The sequence below is a fragment of the Tympanuchus pallidicinctus genome, unplaced genomic scaffold (assembly GCF_026119805.1).
Source record: "Tympanuchus pallidicinctus isolate F22 unplaced genomic scaffold, pur_lepc_1.0 scaffold9, whole genome shotgun sequence".
Lineage (NCBI taxonomy): Eukaryota > Metazoa > Chordata > Aves > Galliformes > Phasianidae > Tympanuchus > Tympanuchus pallidicinctus.
Genome location: NW_026294813.1, coordinates 277,993 through 293,539, shown reverse-complemented (window position 1 = coordinate 293,539; position 15,547 = coordinate 277,993). Strand labels below are relative to the sequence as shown.

General features: G+C 38.5%; 2 protein-coding genes and 1 long non-coding RNA gene across 13 annotated transcripts in view; 2 read left to right on the top strand and 1 right to left on the bottom strand.

The window, feature by feature from the left end:
• The window catches only part of LOC128074677 (uncharacterized), a 406,066-nt gene that overhangs the window by 136,337 nt on the left and 254,182 nt on the right, over positions 1-15,547 (top strand). The gene's annotated exons all lie outside the window — the stretch shown is intronic.
• Positions 1-15,547, bottom strand: part of IQGAP2 (IQ motif containing GTPase activating protein 2) — a 228,026-nt gene that overhangs the window by 31,990 nt on the left and 180,489 nt on the right. For 4 of the 10 annotated variants that reach the window (XM_052670709.1, XM_052670712.1, XM_052670710.1 and 1 more), the window contains exons 10-15: positions 14,915-15,078; positions 14,311-14,398; positions 11,802-11,965; positions 11,119-11,279; positions 8,218-8,342; positions 6,110-6,273 (exon numbers count right to left, since the gene is read on the bottom strand). In XM_052670709.1, coding sequence (XP_052526669.1) covers positions 6,110-6,273; positions 8,218-8,342; positions 11,119-11,279; positions 11,802-11,965; positions 14,311-14,398; positions 14,915-15,078 — 866 coding nt within the window. The remainder of the gene's footprint in view (positions 1-6,109; positions 6,274-8,217; positions 8,343-11,118; positions 11,280-11,801; positions 11,966-14,310; positions 14,399-14,914; positions 15,079-15,547) is intronic. The other 6 variants (XM_052670718.1, XM_052670713.1, XM_052670714.1 and 3 more) reach the window with 3 other exon arrangements.
• Positions 142-4,227, top strand: F2RL2 (coagulation factor II thrombin receptor like 2). Of its 2 annotated transcripts, none has more exons than XM_052670723.1 (2): positions 142-413; positions 2,142-4,227. In XM_052670723.1, the coding sequence occupies exons 1-2, from the start codon at positions 359-361 to the stop codon at positions 3,227-3,229; spliced, it is 1,143 nt and encodes a 380-aa protein (XP_052526683.1). In that variant the 5' UTR covers positions 142-358; the 3' UTR covers positions 3,230-4,227. The 2 variants fall into 2 exon arrangements, with proteins under 2 accessions (XP_052526683.1, XP_052526684.1); XM_052670724.1 differs by having other exon boundaries at positions 143-413; positions 2,148-4,227.

The window sequence follows — 15,547 nt, the reverse complement described above, 5'->3', positions numbered from 1 at the left end:
ATACCTGTACATAGAAATTCCATCTGATCCTCCCCTTTTCCCTTTACTGCCATCATCTTCAGGACTGTGGTAAATTAGGAGTTAAACTGCTGCTGTAAAGCAATTTAATCTCTGTGTTGGGCAGAGGCTGAAACTGAGTCATGTGTGCATATTTGGATACGTCACACCCTCTTGCTGTAGTAGACAAAGAACAAACTAACTCCTTGCCATAAATCTCATGCCTACAGGATGCTTCGGGAGAACAGATCAATTGTGCCTTAGTGCCTTACAGACGGAAGAAAATCCCCTCCCAGCACCACTGAGATGAACTAAAACTGTGTTGCCTTTTTTTTTTGGTATCTGGATTTAGCAAACTACAATGAAGATTCTGGTTTTCACTGGACTGCTCTCTCTAACATCAACTTTTACGACAGGTCAGTTCTACTTTCTGTATAAACTTTCAATTTTAGATGATAACATTTGCTTTTTGATAACCCTGGTGCTTTACTGGCTTAAATGGGCTGTACACAATCCATTGCATTTTGCTATACTCCAGCATGTTTCACTTTAGGCAGAATTTCATTCCATTTCAGTTATACCTTGGACTACTTTTCTCTTTCCCCAGTCACTTTCAGTAAGGGGTTTTTACCTACAGAATCATTCTTTCCTTTCTGAAAACACATCATATTTATGTAGTGAGATGATACACTTCAACCTGTACGGTCACGTTCCTTCCGCTTTGAAATGTTCAACAGAACTGCAACCTCAGACTGCGTTATTAGAAGGAAATTTTCTGAGAACTGCTGTTACAAAAATCACTGAAATGACTGAACAGTAAGCCTACTTGTTTTTTAATTAATTAAAATGATAGCTGCTTTCAAATGAAGCCATTTTAGAAACTACGTTTTATATGAAACAGATATGCATACTTGCACCTATCTTTTAAATAGCGGCTAAAATTATTTTTTTTATTTATCACCCAGAAAATTACTAAAAGAGGTAGGGGCACACTAATCATGATTTCTAAATGTTCTACCAAAAACTTGCCAGATTCACGGCACTGAGCCTGAATAAAGCTATTTTCCATATTTTGTTTCAATCTGGAAGCACCCACAGGTTTTCATCCAAATTTCAACTTGCTTCTGAGTTCCAGTTTCAAGATCCACACTCTGTGCCTTGCATGAAGTCTTTTGGCATCAAACACAGCCAAGACGTTTTTTTTAGTGCAAAAATTCTTTTTGCAGCTGTTCATTCTGCAACAATTATTCTGCAAAATACTTTCGGACCATGTGTGGAACACATTCATACTTCAGTAAGAAATGTAGATGCCTTTACAAAGCTCTCTACTAAGCGTTGAGGAATAGGCATCAGTAGGAGTAACCAGCATCACTAGCTTTGCTCCCAAGTCAGTGATATTTACTGATTCAAAAAATATTCCTGGTGCATGAAAAATTTTATTCACCTTCCAATGAGTTTGATATAACATCAGTCTAAACATTTGCATTCAGCTTTCAGGACCATAATTCCTCATGTACAAGGTGCTGAAAGGTCTTAGTTTGTGTTAGACAGAATCCAATACAGCAATGTGACTTTAATTTGGCTTAATTTGGTACACAAGACCAAAATTATTTTTAGAATTATTTTCAAGTGTGAAAATTTGAAATTTCCAGCCTGTGCTAGGCAAGGCATTGCTTTTTCCATCTTCTTCAGTCATGTATTTCATTCACTAAGTGACAAGGATAGCACTGCTGTTTGCTTGGATATTCTTACCAAGTCTAGATCAAAGTTGGTTATTATGTAACAAATTACCAACACTGCTAACACCTTGCAAAAAAACCCTACAAGACAAGCTTTAAACTAGTGTTGGACAATTTTGATAAAGATGACAGAAAGCATCTCATAAGCAGGAAAAATCAGTTTAGCATTACATTCACACTATGTTTTCAAGGTTGGGTTCAAAATTACAAGTAAACAAAGATTGCTCCTGAGCACAGTTGAACAACCAAGCAATGGGGAGCACCACCAAACTTTCTAAACACAAGTCCTTTTTCAGATGGAGAAGTTTACCTTTCTCCTTACTTGAAGGTGAATTGTATTCCCAATCCAGCAGTTCACCTATTCTAACAGTTTTTTTTTTTTTTGTTTGTTTGTTTGTTTTTGAGCTTTAGAGTCTTCACTGAATGATTCTGCAATTAAAACTGTGTCTCTTATCAAGACTTTCCGTGGAATTTTACCAAGAGACTATGATTACATCCCACCTCATGCTATAGAAGGGGAGACAAAGACAATCCATATCAAGGAAAACAAAAGTTCTGTGAGGAAATATAATGACTCCACTTTAACAGAAGTGAATAACACCACACTGGAATACCTGACTAGTTCTCTGAGCACCAAGTTAATACCCACTGTCTACCTCAGTGCTGTTTTACTGGGTGTACCATCTAATGCCATCATTTTGTGGATGCTGCTCTTCAGAATCAGGTCTGTGTGCACAGCCATCCTCTACACAAACTTGGCTGTTTCAGATTTGCTCTTCTGCATCATGCTGCCATTCAAAATAGCATACCATATCAACAAGAACAACTGGATTTTTGGAGAAATTATGTGTCGAACTACAACTGTGGTATTTTATGGCAATATGTACTGCTCCATTCTGCTGCTCACGTGCATTAGCGTCAGTCGCTATGTGGCCATCGTTCACCCTTTCACCTACAAGAGCCTGCCAAAACGCACCTATGCCATTGCCGTCTGTGCCACTGTGTGGACCATCGTCTTTTTGTATATGCTCCCCCTCTGCATAATGCAGCAAACCTATTACGTGAAACAACTGGGCATTTACACCTGTCATGATGTGCACAGTGCCTGCAAAACTGTATCTTCCTTCCAGTTCTACTACTATGTTTCTTTAGCTATCTTTGGATTCCTAATGCCTCTTGCAATCATCATTTTCTGCTATGTTTCGATTATTCGAACACTCAAGACTCACGAGTGGTTCTGGTATGTGAAAGTCAGTCTTCTGATTCTTACCATCTTTGCTATTTGCTTTGTACCAAGCAATATTATTCTTATTATCCATCATATCAACTATTACTACTACAACACAGATAATTTGTATTCTTTTTATCTGATAGCTTTATGCCTTAGCAGCTTAAACAGCTGTCTTGATCCTTTCCTTTATTTTCTAATGTCAAAAATACGAAGTCAATCCAATATATACCTAACAATGGTTAAAATAACCAGGGAAATGTGAATTTTATTCTTTATTTATATTATTGGAATTATGATTTTGTATAGTACTAACCCAGGTAGCAATAAACCTCAGATTTGACAATTAAATCTAAAAAAAAAAAAAATAAAAAAAATTCTAAGGTTGTTAAATCATGACCTCAGTGAAATTTACTTTTTCCAAACCGCACACGAGAGGCATCATCAAACATACTTCTCTATTTTGTTCTGTGTGCTACAAAGTCAGGTGAACCTACCTAGATTGAGGGAAGCAGCTGAGAACTTCCTTCTGAGAAGATCAAACATATGGTCACACTATAATATCAGTGACCACAGAACAAGAGAGGAATCCATCCAGCACTTTTAAGGCCCATTCTTGACTTGGAAACACTTTATATGTTCTTTGTGCCCACAATCACTGCAGGACTAATGTGAATGTGAGGTTTTGATACACTGGGAATAGGAACAAGTGAAAGCACTAGCTGTTCATGAGCTACAACGCATTATGGCACACAACTACGAGCAGATTCTGCCCTAGGTATTAGAAATAAAGAGTTGCAGTCCCATTAGTTTGGAAGTGCAGCAAAATCTACAGCCTTAAAAACAGAACTTGACATGCTTCCAAGAAAGTATCTCTTCTGAGGCTGCTTAACCAGCTTTGCTCTGGAGACTTGTTCTTCCACTATGTCAGCACCCATGCTCCTACAACCCTTAAGGACTGCTGAAAGCTAAACCTTATCACTGTGAATCCAGGCATGCTTTATTCTTGCTTGGTAAGCAAAAAAGGAAAACTATTTTGACGTATCCTCTATATTTCCACATCCTCACAGGAAATGATTAGTGTAACAAGAACTGAAGCAAGTTTTGATTAATTGCCCATGCTAGTAAAGTAAATGGTTATCTTTACATTTATGGAAGCTCAAGATCTACAAATGCAGAATATAAAATCCTACAAAATAAGCTCAGTGATTGGTTGACACCTGTAACTAATTGTGTAAAACAAATAAAAAGTACTTGATGATAGTGTTGCCAGAAACTTAAAAATGAAGTCATTTGCAGTGGAAAATGGGAAGTGCCTTCAAGAAATCTGGTGAGGCTCTACCTGTTCATTTTCTCCTGATTCCTAATTTATTTTAAATAGTGTAATTCCTTCCACAAGCATATCATTTAACTATAACTGTTAAGTAATCCAGATATAACCACTTATTGCAAACAACAAAAATGCCAGCTTTATTGTAAAGCCCATGTGTCTGTCACACAAAATTACACAACACAGGAAGCATATCAAAGTATAGCACATAGCTGTTTAACATTTCAGGTATTCAGAAATACCTGAAATGTTAAGAAGATACTTCCTAAACACAGGGTTTCTCTTCAATGAGACTTGAACACACTTGGTTTGAAATGGTTGTGAGAACTGTTAGAAGCAACTGTATAAAGTTACAGGAATAAATGAATTGCATATTTGTACTTGCAAGCAATGAGGAAGCAATGAGTAGGTGTCATCTAGCTTTCATAGGAACTAGATTCTACATAGCTGAGGCCACTTCAGCCAGAGGGACGTCACAACAGCATGGTTAGAACAAGCCAGCAGTTTCAATCCATTTGTTTTCCAGACACTGAGGAATCCAGGAAGTTCAGAGTCAAACCTATCTAACTGTTGTAAATCAAGTACTCTCTTATGCCACAACTCATTCTTAAAACATGTTAAATACAGCTAAAGATCAATCTGCATTATAAACAGGGATAAAAAAAGTAAAAGGTTGATAAAGACTAGAGTTTATTGCACAGTCTTTTCAATTCTGTTCTGTTCTGTTCTTCTGTTTTTAGGAGAAGTTCAATCTAAATCATATATTAAGGAAGGTGATATCCATATTCTTATTCAGCAGTTAGAGTAGTAACTCAAATTATTTTGGGACCATATACAATACAGCGTCTTGCTTTCTCCCTAAGCAGAGTTGTTTGGTTTTTTAATAAATCATTACATAAAAACAGATGTTTTAAGTATTTGTCAAAGGACTACAAATGAAACAGCCAGCACACAGCAAGGGTGGAGACTTTTCAGCATCCAGTAATTAGTGAAACCTGACGTTATGGGAGAACACAAGACTGAGATTTGCAACACCCAGTCCAAAAGCTCTGCCAGCGGATGACAGAAGCACACGTTTTTCATAGCAGGTACTGCAGGTGAGGTGGCAAAATAGCTGGGAGGTGTTTCTACAAGCCATTGTGCAGGGACTTTTTCCAGCTGACATTAAGAATGCATCATGTGAATTTTAGACATCTTGAAACTGTGAGAATATTATAATATGCTGGACTATGAGCTTTAGCTAATCTTCCCTTCAGTCAAATCCTTCAAGCTGTTAGGCTGATCTGTGTTTACACTTTCCTAAACTGTGATGTTAACCAGGGCACTGCTTTTGAGGAAGCCAGTACAAGCATCCTGCTGAAATTGGCTGAAGCTGAAGGCATGTACAAGATGGGAAGTGTGTTGTTGCATGACAAGGGCAGAACAGAAACACCACTACTACAGACCCTCAGATTTCAGCAACTGAGGTTTCTCAGCAAAAGATCTCCCAGAAGTAGTATTCTCCTCAGCATGACTGAATACTTTCTAGCAGAAGCCTCAATTCCCATCTATAACTACCTGCCTAATTATCACTAGTAACTAGATCCTTACACAAACATCTAACAGATACAGAATGTATCTTACTGTTAATTAATTAATAATTAATCTTCTGTGATGGTCAGAATAAGTTGTAGTAGAAAACTATACAGTGTTTTTTTCTTGTTTCCAGCTTATATTATTCCTACAACTAATCCAAAGACTGCAGGAACAGGACAAGAGCACATGCAAATAAAAAGAATTGTCATTTCAGATCTGACAAGAGGCAACAGCACTAACCTTGCGTTTCTGTGTTTTGGCGTGGTGCAGAACATCCTGATAATGCTTTGCATTTTCTGGTCTCACATCCTGCAGCTTGGCTGTAGGCATCAGTAGAGCTTCTAGAGTTTTTTCAGCATTTCCTTGGTCAATTGCTTCATTAATGTGGTTAATTGCAATAATTCCTATGAAACAGAAATTTTATTACAAGTGTAGCTGTCGAAGAGATACAGCCTATCACACAACAGATACAAACAAAGCAGTAACACACAGAAAAGAAAAATCAAGTAACAAGAAGCAGAGACAGCAAGAGCAACTAACTTAAAATTATTTTCTTCAGGCATCTGTAAAGACATTCACTTTCGCAGAGTTCCTTTCTGCCACACCTATTAATTCCACTGAACCTATCTCTCCACAGAAAATTTTACCCTCATAAAAAAAAAAAAAAGGAATATTTACTTTACCAACAGATCACAAAGGGTTTTGAGAAGCTTAAAAAAATACTGGACACCGTATCTATGTGTGCATCAACATATTGGCTGGCTGTGCTGAAAGACTCCAGACTTGTTGAGTGGTTGGGAATTAGACTTCTTGAAACCCTAATTTCAGAGGTTACACACGTGCTGACCTACAAGTTACAACATTATGTTGAACCTTAACCTAATTTCTTTAAACTTCATCTCCTCTAATCAAACTGGCAATGCTGATCTTATAAGATCAGCTTGATTTTGTTCAGACCTGTGGACACTGAGGACTACAGCCACATCACACGATGTGCTTAATAAAACCTATGACTCATTTTCCTCAGTTGTCAAGACTGTTCTCATTTAAAGTGACGATGTATTCCCTCTCCAAAACAGTGTGGAAATGCATTGCTTGGGGAGATTTCACCCTGAAGTCAAGCTGCCCTACAAGGGCACTGGCCAAGGGCTTCTCATGTTCTGTGAGAGACAACACCCTGCACTGGTAGCTGATAATCTTTCACCATGTTGCTGCCACGCCATCCACAGCTGGTGGGTACAAGATCTATGCTCTCATGAGGGCTAAGGCAGGAATGGGCAGCCACACAGGCTTGCTTACGGAAATCAATACCAGCCTTTTTCCTGCATTCTCTGCCCTATTAATGATTTTTGGGCAGAATCCTGTACTACTGAAACTACAAGCAAAGCTTTTTCACCAGTAGAGACTGACTGCTAAAGAAGAAACATCTATTTCAAGGCCTTTTTCACCTATTCATGACTCCATTGAAGCAGAGAGTCACAAGAAGTAATTTTGCCCACTGAAAAAAATATGCTTATATCCTATCCCAGTATGGGATATCAGTATCAAAGGATGGTAGGTTGGGTAGGCATCAAAAGGCCTGCATCTCCCTGTTCAGAAGCAACATACAGCCAGTTTTCGTATTTCCATAAGGTAAGACTCTTCTCTTACCACTGCTAAACAAAGTAGGGTGCACTGTGCTGATAGCATTAAGGAGAGGGTAGCTAATAGCCTCAAACTTTATGGAAAATGCATCTATATCCATCAGAGACTTCAGTCTGTTAGCACTTTTGAAGCCCAAATGACCACATTTAATTTAACATCAAAATTTAGGGCCACACTTAAATGAAAGAAATACTCTCCAAAACCATTTATGTTAGAATTTACACAATAAACTTTTCTTTCAGATAGGAAATCAAATTATGTGAAAGGAGAGCAGGACAGACTGTTTTACTTCTGCAGTTCCTACAAACTCTGGTTAAAAACAGGGGCTTGGAAATCACTTAACGAAGCATTGTTTAACATAGTGTGTTACCTATTTTCTGACCCTATCCTCCAATACACTCTTGACTTACAATTTCTGTAAAATCCCTGCAGTGATATCATCCAGTTCAAATATTGAACTATACTGACAAGTATTCTGAACCACAGTATTTGTAATGCTGCAGATGGTAGGCATGCTAGGATACATTTGAACCAGGCATAACATAACCAGGAATACTTCAAGTGGATTTAAAGATCAACAGCCATTCAAAAATAACAGCTTTCTCTATTGACCAGAGTCTGTGCAAGGCCATTTAGCACAGAAATGTGTGCCCTGGCAACCAAACTATCATCTCTGCCACCAATGTACAGGAAGAATTACTTACTTTCATTTTCTTCTTGAATTTGCATATTAACCATGTCAATGCAGTTCTGGATATCATTCCAGCTTAAATAATCTTGGCCTTGAGATGAAGCCTCTGACTTAATAGACAATAGTGTATCAGCATAACTATAAGAAGATATAAAATACATAAGTGTATTTCATACACAAGGTAAATCGCCATTAAGAATTAGTCAGATATATCATCCATAATTTATTGACTTTTTCAATGAATGATTATCAGACCAATTCATCTCCTGCCAGAAATTATACAAACATGCAAGCTGCTTTCTTGGTCACACATGTATTTTGGGGTGTGAAAAACTGACCCTACATGCTAATCCAAAGCCTTCTTCTTGGCAGAATGATGATGATATCATTTCAGGAAATGGCTGCCTTTCCCCCAGATACTATCTTAAGCAGGAGATATCAGTACTTTCAGGGACCACCACAGTCCACTACGATTTTATGTTGTCAACTGTATTTACCTCCCAGAAAATTTGAAATTTTCTAGTGACCTCAGGAGAAAAAAAATATACCATGCGACCTGGTGGCCTATCCAAGTTCTGTTACAGAGGCAGGAATATGGTGAGCCTTACAGTTCTTAGAAATAATTTTCAAATACTTCTGCTCACTAGGTGATTTTTAAATGACTTGTTTTGCTATTATTTTCTGTCAGGAAGAGGTAAGGAAAAACATGATGGCTTTTTTCTTCACCATCTGTCCTGAACTATTTTATATCCTCTCTGATAGGAAGCCATCAGGAGCAGAAGCTTGCTTCAGTCCCCATTTTGCCTCTAAGGGAAAGTGGCAAAGCTAGGCAGATCCTTTACTGTGTGGTAATACAGATGAATTTGGTAGAAACTGTTGCCCTCCTCTTGCTGCACTAACTCAAACAGCAGAATATCTGCTCTCATAGTATTAGGTAGCAACCCCTACTGTTCAGAAGATAACTGCATGTTGCACATGGAGGATGATGAGCCATAGAAAGAGAGAAGACATGAATAATGCTCCTCTACACCCAAATCAATGTCCTCCAAGCACAGGCTTTGTAGCCTAAGCTTTTTAAAGGATCACAAACCAAGTCACGATGGAAACCTTTGCAGCACTTATACATGCAAGTTAAATAATTTTAGTATTCCTGATTAAAATACTCAGCTGCCACCATGAGTCAGACGAAATATATTTTCATCTGTGTCCTGAAATGAGTGGCTACTAGGGAAATAGATAAGAATTATTTCCTGCTCTGGTGTGTCCTCTCAGCATTCAGCAGACTACATTTAAGGACTTCCAAGTGGGAGGATGCACGTTCATGTTTAATAGTTGTGAAAAGGTCTGCAACCCATTGATTTATTATTTTGAAAACTTACAAAGTGCTTAGTAATGAGTCCCACTTATTAAATCTTTTGTAAGAAGGTGGTTCCTCGGGTAAGTATTAAACTTCATATGTCATAATTTCAATTTGTTTTTCTCATTTCAGTTATCATAAGAAAATAACCGAATTTATGAGAACCTAGCAACTCCTAATAACTTTCCCCACAACACATGCAATTTTGCAAGTCTATGTCATATTTCCACTGAAGATTTATGTTCTGGGAAAGGCATTTCCTTAACAAGTGCATGCCCTCCAGTAGAAAGCTACTGAGTGTTTCCCTCACAGAAATTTCTCTAGCTCTACTTTACCTTTTACCTTTTGGCATTGTGCAATTAAGTCTTCCTACAGCTCAGATTTACATAATGGCATTGTAGCTTTATTTTATTCCTTAATCCAATTAATTCCCACTGTTTCATTTGTACCGACTGCCAAGTTTAACAGGCCACAGTGCCATCAGTCAAAATCACTATCTTTGGACATTTTGCAGCCCACCTATCTATTTTCACAGTGTTTTTTCTGTCTCCCACTGGTTCTCCCTGACATGAGCAGAATCCAGGTGGAACACTAATTTTGCTCCACCTCACAGCATTCTGCCTTTTCTCCAAGTCACTACAGATCCTTCCTTCCCTCAATGCCACAAACTAACCAGTTATTCCTATCCTGACTTGCTCTCCCTCCAGCGTCAAGAGCTGTTCTCACATTCATGCCCTCTGGTGAAGACCTTCAATGACCAGATCAGATCACTGCTGTCCCTTTTGCCTGACGACACCCTCCAATAGCCCTCAGACTTCCACCACCCACAGGCAGGTGTTAAGAACCTGCCCACATCCCCACAAATAGGGGCCTCAGGTCTTGCACAGGCCCTAGAGCTGCCTGATAATCTTATTTTTTTTATTTTATTTTGCAGATAAGCAAAGGAGCACAGCAGCAGCACATGGCTGTGACAAGTCAGACATGTGGCAGTGCAAGCAGCTGGCAGCTAAGTGCAGGATTTAACTTAGCTTTGGGCATGCATACGTGCCACAGTAACATACTCAGCTTTTTAGCAAGCAAACTGTGCTACATTTTTAAGATCTTTCTAAATCTTGAACGAAAAAAAATAGGGTTAGCCTGGGTCCAAGGGGTCTCCTTGACCTTAAGACATTAAGCACATTATCACATTCCAAAGATCCTCCACCAGTACTGTGAAGAGTTTACTGATTAACAGTTTCCAGCTACAGTTGGTTTGTATGTTAGTCTCCACAAAAATTCTTGTCAGGTCTTAATGTTTGCTTTCTGAAAATACTTCCCTTCACCTTGCATAAGCTCTTGCTCTCAAATATTTGAGGTTGTGAGCCAGCTTACACTTAGGGACACTCAAGCAGTTTGGTATTTGTTATGTTTTGCCGTATTAACATATGACTGAGAATCATCTTGCAGCCTTTTCAGCTTCAGAGCCACAGCACTGCACAGCCCACCTAGTGAAATGCCTACTTATCCTTCTGCAGAGGTTGCCAAGTCTGCTCTAGACAAGACAAAATGAACTTTTACCGTTGCAAGTTTTCTTCTTCCAGATTATTGAAGCCAATGCATGGATTTCTGAGGTGATTCCTTATCATTTGGATGTCCTTGTTTTCCAAGGCCTGGTTTAGCAACACAACAGCTGACAACATTTCTACTGCAACAGACAGTTCATCGTGTGCCAGGTAATTCTGTAGGATAATAATGTACCTCAAGTAAGGAAGCTAAATAAGCAGTGTAATGAATCTGAATTACACAGTCCAGATACCATCAATGATGCGAACTTGATTTAGGACTGAAATGCTAAGATGTATCCTGGTCACAGACACGTAACATGAACACACCACTGAGAGCTCTCACTGTTTGCTACACATCCTTCGGGCCCTTTGCCCCACAGTCCCATCTCTTCTGATCATACTGTGATAGCAGGGGATTACTTTTCTATGCAGTGTACAAAGGGTTAGTCCTCAGTAAGCATGCAACAATTAAAAAAGTCCATTTGTTGCAACACAACAGCTCAGCCAGAGCCAAGTGTGTCAAGAAATGACTTTTATGATTCAGTATTGCCAATTCAATTGAGAACAGTCATGCAATACACATAGCACCATGGAGAGAGAATTAAGTTTGATTTTACATGACAACATGCTATGTTTATGCTGTTCCACAGCTTGGCTATATAACATCAGAGCAGGTCATAAGTGTTTCATTCTTACCACAGCATTCTGTTGTTGGAGGTTGAACAGCTCAGTCTGATAGACAACAGCAGCAAATGAGTGAACAACAGGCAGCTGTGCCTCCGGTTTCATCAGTGCAACCAGTGTTTTATTAGGATCACAGTTACGAATTGCAGTATTGATATTGTCAACTGCTATAAGTTCTAGAGAACAGCAGGGAAAGAAAAACCTATTAATTTCCATATGCCATTTACTTTTTTATGCCATGTAGATGACAGTTAGGTTATCCAAAGAAAATAATTTTCTGTCATTGGAGAAAAGCATCAGATTAAGACAAAATACTGCATGTTGCAAAATGCATCTATTCAAAAATTTTCAGCAAATAATTGAATGGAGGACTAAAAAAAGCTTCTGGACTTTTAGATATTAGGGATCCTCTATGATACCTTTAATCCAAAGCAGGAATCTGACCTGTGCTCAGAGGCAGAAGGACGGAATGTCTCTCTGATCTGTTCAGTATGTCATCTCAATTACTCCAGTCCCACCTCAACCCAAACACTTTCTTCCTTGTGTTCTATTTCCTCCCTCACATCCTCCATTTAGCAGAACCTAACTCAGCCATGTAGAACAGACCTGTCCCACAACAAGGACAACTGTGACTCCATTTCAGGAGGCCTGGTAGAAATCTGCCGAACAAGGTTGCTGGTGGGCTTCTCAGTGGCTAAAATGAAGCAAAAAACACACACAAATTCTTGTAGGCATTTGTGCTATCCCTTGTCCACTGAAGTCTTGAAGATCATTCTTCACAAATACTACTGTCTAGAAATGGTCCATAGCTCACATTTTTGTGTCAAACAAACCACCAGAGAAAATGCAATCCTTCTCAATCCCTGAACAGCTTCAACTTGGCAGAACGCACTTCAGGACATTTGAACACCAGCAGAAAAACACTTCCAACCTGGGGACCAGCCTGGGGACCCACAGCAGCCCAGCAACACCTCCAGCTTAGTCAGTGACTATAATTGCACACCAGGAAGAGCCAATTCTGAGGAAACTCAGGCCAGAACACACCCTGAGAGATATTGCACAAGGTACCACCTCGGCCTTGCGCAAAGGGAAACAACTTTAAAGGTTAGAGTGCATATGGCAGAGCAAAGAATGACAATTATGTAAATGTCATTTCCATCAGCAAGATTATTCCCATTTCCTCTCTTATCTCTTTTTTTTACCCTCTTAGCCAGGGAATGTTTTTAGACACTGCTGACTGCTGAAAGTCCATACAAGAGTGCTTGTGCAGCAGATACCATTCATCTTTCATGTACACAGCAACACTTAGGTCTTATAAAGGATTAAGACTTTGAAAACTTCTAAGTAAGCAGGCCCACCTATACAAACTCTTTGCCTGTCATTTCAATTGCACTGAAGCATGGTTGGACAGGATCTTGTTATTCTCAAAGGCTTTCTTTTGGCTGCAGCCGTGGTTAGAGACAGCAAAGGCTCTCAAAGCTACTGCATGCACACATGCTTCTTTAGAGAAAAGATGAAAGAGGAGAAGACTCAAGAGTCCACAACTGAACTGAGTCAGTAACTAAGCTGTCAATCCCTAATTCATGAACTAAGCATGCAGATTGCAAAACACACACTAAAATGTTCACATTCTCCCCTACCTCCTTTTAAAACTAGACATGAGAAATGAGTTGCTCTCCAAGTCACTGTAGCTGCTTTTCACAGCTCACAATTTTCCTTCTAGCTTCCATAGCAAAGCAGCACCCCTTTGAAGAGGGGTACACTGCTCACCATGCCTAACCAACAAAAAGAGAGCTAACATTTGAGCTAACAAGTCAAGCCGTGCTTCTGGCTTAGGTTGATCTCACTGTACCATCTTCAAGTCGCATTACAAAAGCAATGAGCCAGGATTCAAAGCACTGGAAATACAGAGAACAGCCACTAAGCCATGCTCAGACGTAGCATGAAATGACAGCAGTTTAACAAAGCAGAATCTCCTTGCAGGAAAGTTTTCAGTTGAACAAAGCAATTCGTGCACTGCAAATTTAGAACCCCTTAACTATATTTTTAAAAACTGTATCTTGTAGCCTTTGTATTGTGACATTCTCAGTCTAAGAACAGATCAGATTCAGATATGTGCATCTAAAAATGAGAATAATTTTCTTCAATGTGATTGCAAAATATTCTTCTATTTGATTGTTCTATTTTAATACTACAGTGATGGTTATCACACCCACGTAAGGATTAAAGCTATTCAAGCCATCAAGCCATGCACTGTATGTGGTTTGTATTCAGCCAGTGTGTTTTACCAGTTGCTTAAGTTATTCAAATAAAGATGTTAGCTACCTCAAGTAAAAAGAATATATCTGATGTAGCACAGATTGGTGACTTGCAGTTGTGACTCAGAACACTTACAAAATTAAATGCACGTGGTTTCAGATTAAGAAACTGAGTCTACATGCAAAGAATTGTGGATTGAATTAATCGTCTTAAAATAATCAAATGGCGATGCTAAAAAATGAGTATTAAAACAGTTACTCACTAAGCTTGTGAGCCTCAGCTTCCGCATTGACAACACTAACTTCTTTCTGTATTTCACTTTTGTCGAGCATATTTGGAACCCCTGCTATCTAACATAAAAAAAAAAAAAAAGATTTGATTATGCTTGTAAGCGTGTTGGGAGATAAGGGATAAAAACCCCCAATGGGACACTAGGATTTGAATATGTATTTGCTGAACAGACAATATGAATATCACAGTACACATAACATTAGTTTATCCCTGTGATTTTCTCCCTGAAATTCAATTCCACCAGTGCTTTTACTTTTTGTCGTTCAGTTTTATCTTGTGTTGTATTCAAGTTTTAAAGATTAAATATAACAAGCATTACTGGGACTTTCATGCCACATCTCAAATTTTTTTCTGATTTCTTAGTAAATTCTTAAAATTGCATTGTGCTCTTAGGAGCAAATATACAACTGCTTTGGGATTGATTAGTACAGTAATTATTATTCTAAAACCTTTATAAAACTCATTCTTAAGTGGCACAGAAAGCTAAATAGGGTAATCTCTCTCTGGTTTATGCCAGCTTCAAAAAAAAAATCAAAAAGTAAAACTGATGCATAGTAGCCATTCTACTAAATTACCTGTATTTTCTGTTCTTTAGAATCACACAATTGCAATAGGTACCAAGAGGAATTTTGTGGCAGAACTTCAAGTAGGCTCAAAGCAGGATGGTTCAAACCTGCCATCAGTGCCACTTCATCTTGTCGGTCAATAGCCTCATTCACTTGGACTAAAGCCATGTGAACTGAAATGAAAACAATGCTTATAAAACAGCAAATACACACTTTTTGGAAAAAAAAAAAAAAAAAAAAAGCCAAATGCTGTCAGCATCTCATTTTTTGTAAATGACAGCCAGAGTGGCAGTCTCCAGCAGGGGATTATGTATTTGAAGATGAATTCTACAAAAAGAAACCACACCCAACAACAAGAAAAAAAACAGCTTCTGGCTCTGTGTGAGCACATGTGGGAGCAATTTAACCACAGCTAACACAGCTAACTAATAGGTTATGAAAATATTTCAAGTCTATATAGAAGAGGGGGTCAAAATTTACAGTAATCTGCAAACAGAAGGAACTAAAATGTGAAGAAACAAAGCAGGCAAAAATGATTAGATTCTGAAATGAGGAATCCTTGTAGCAATACTCACAAACAAACAGACATTAGCCCCCAAAAGATTAGTAGAGAAAAAGCAGCAAGAAAACCTATTGTAGACA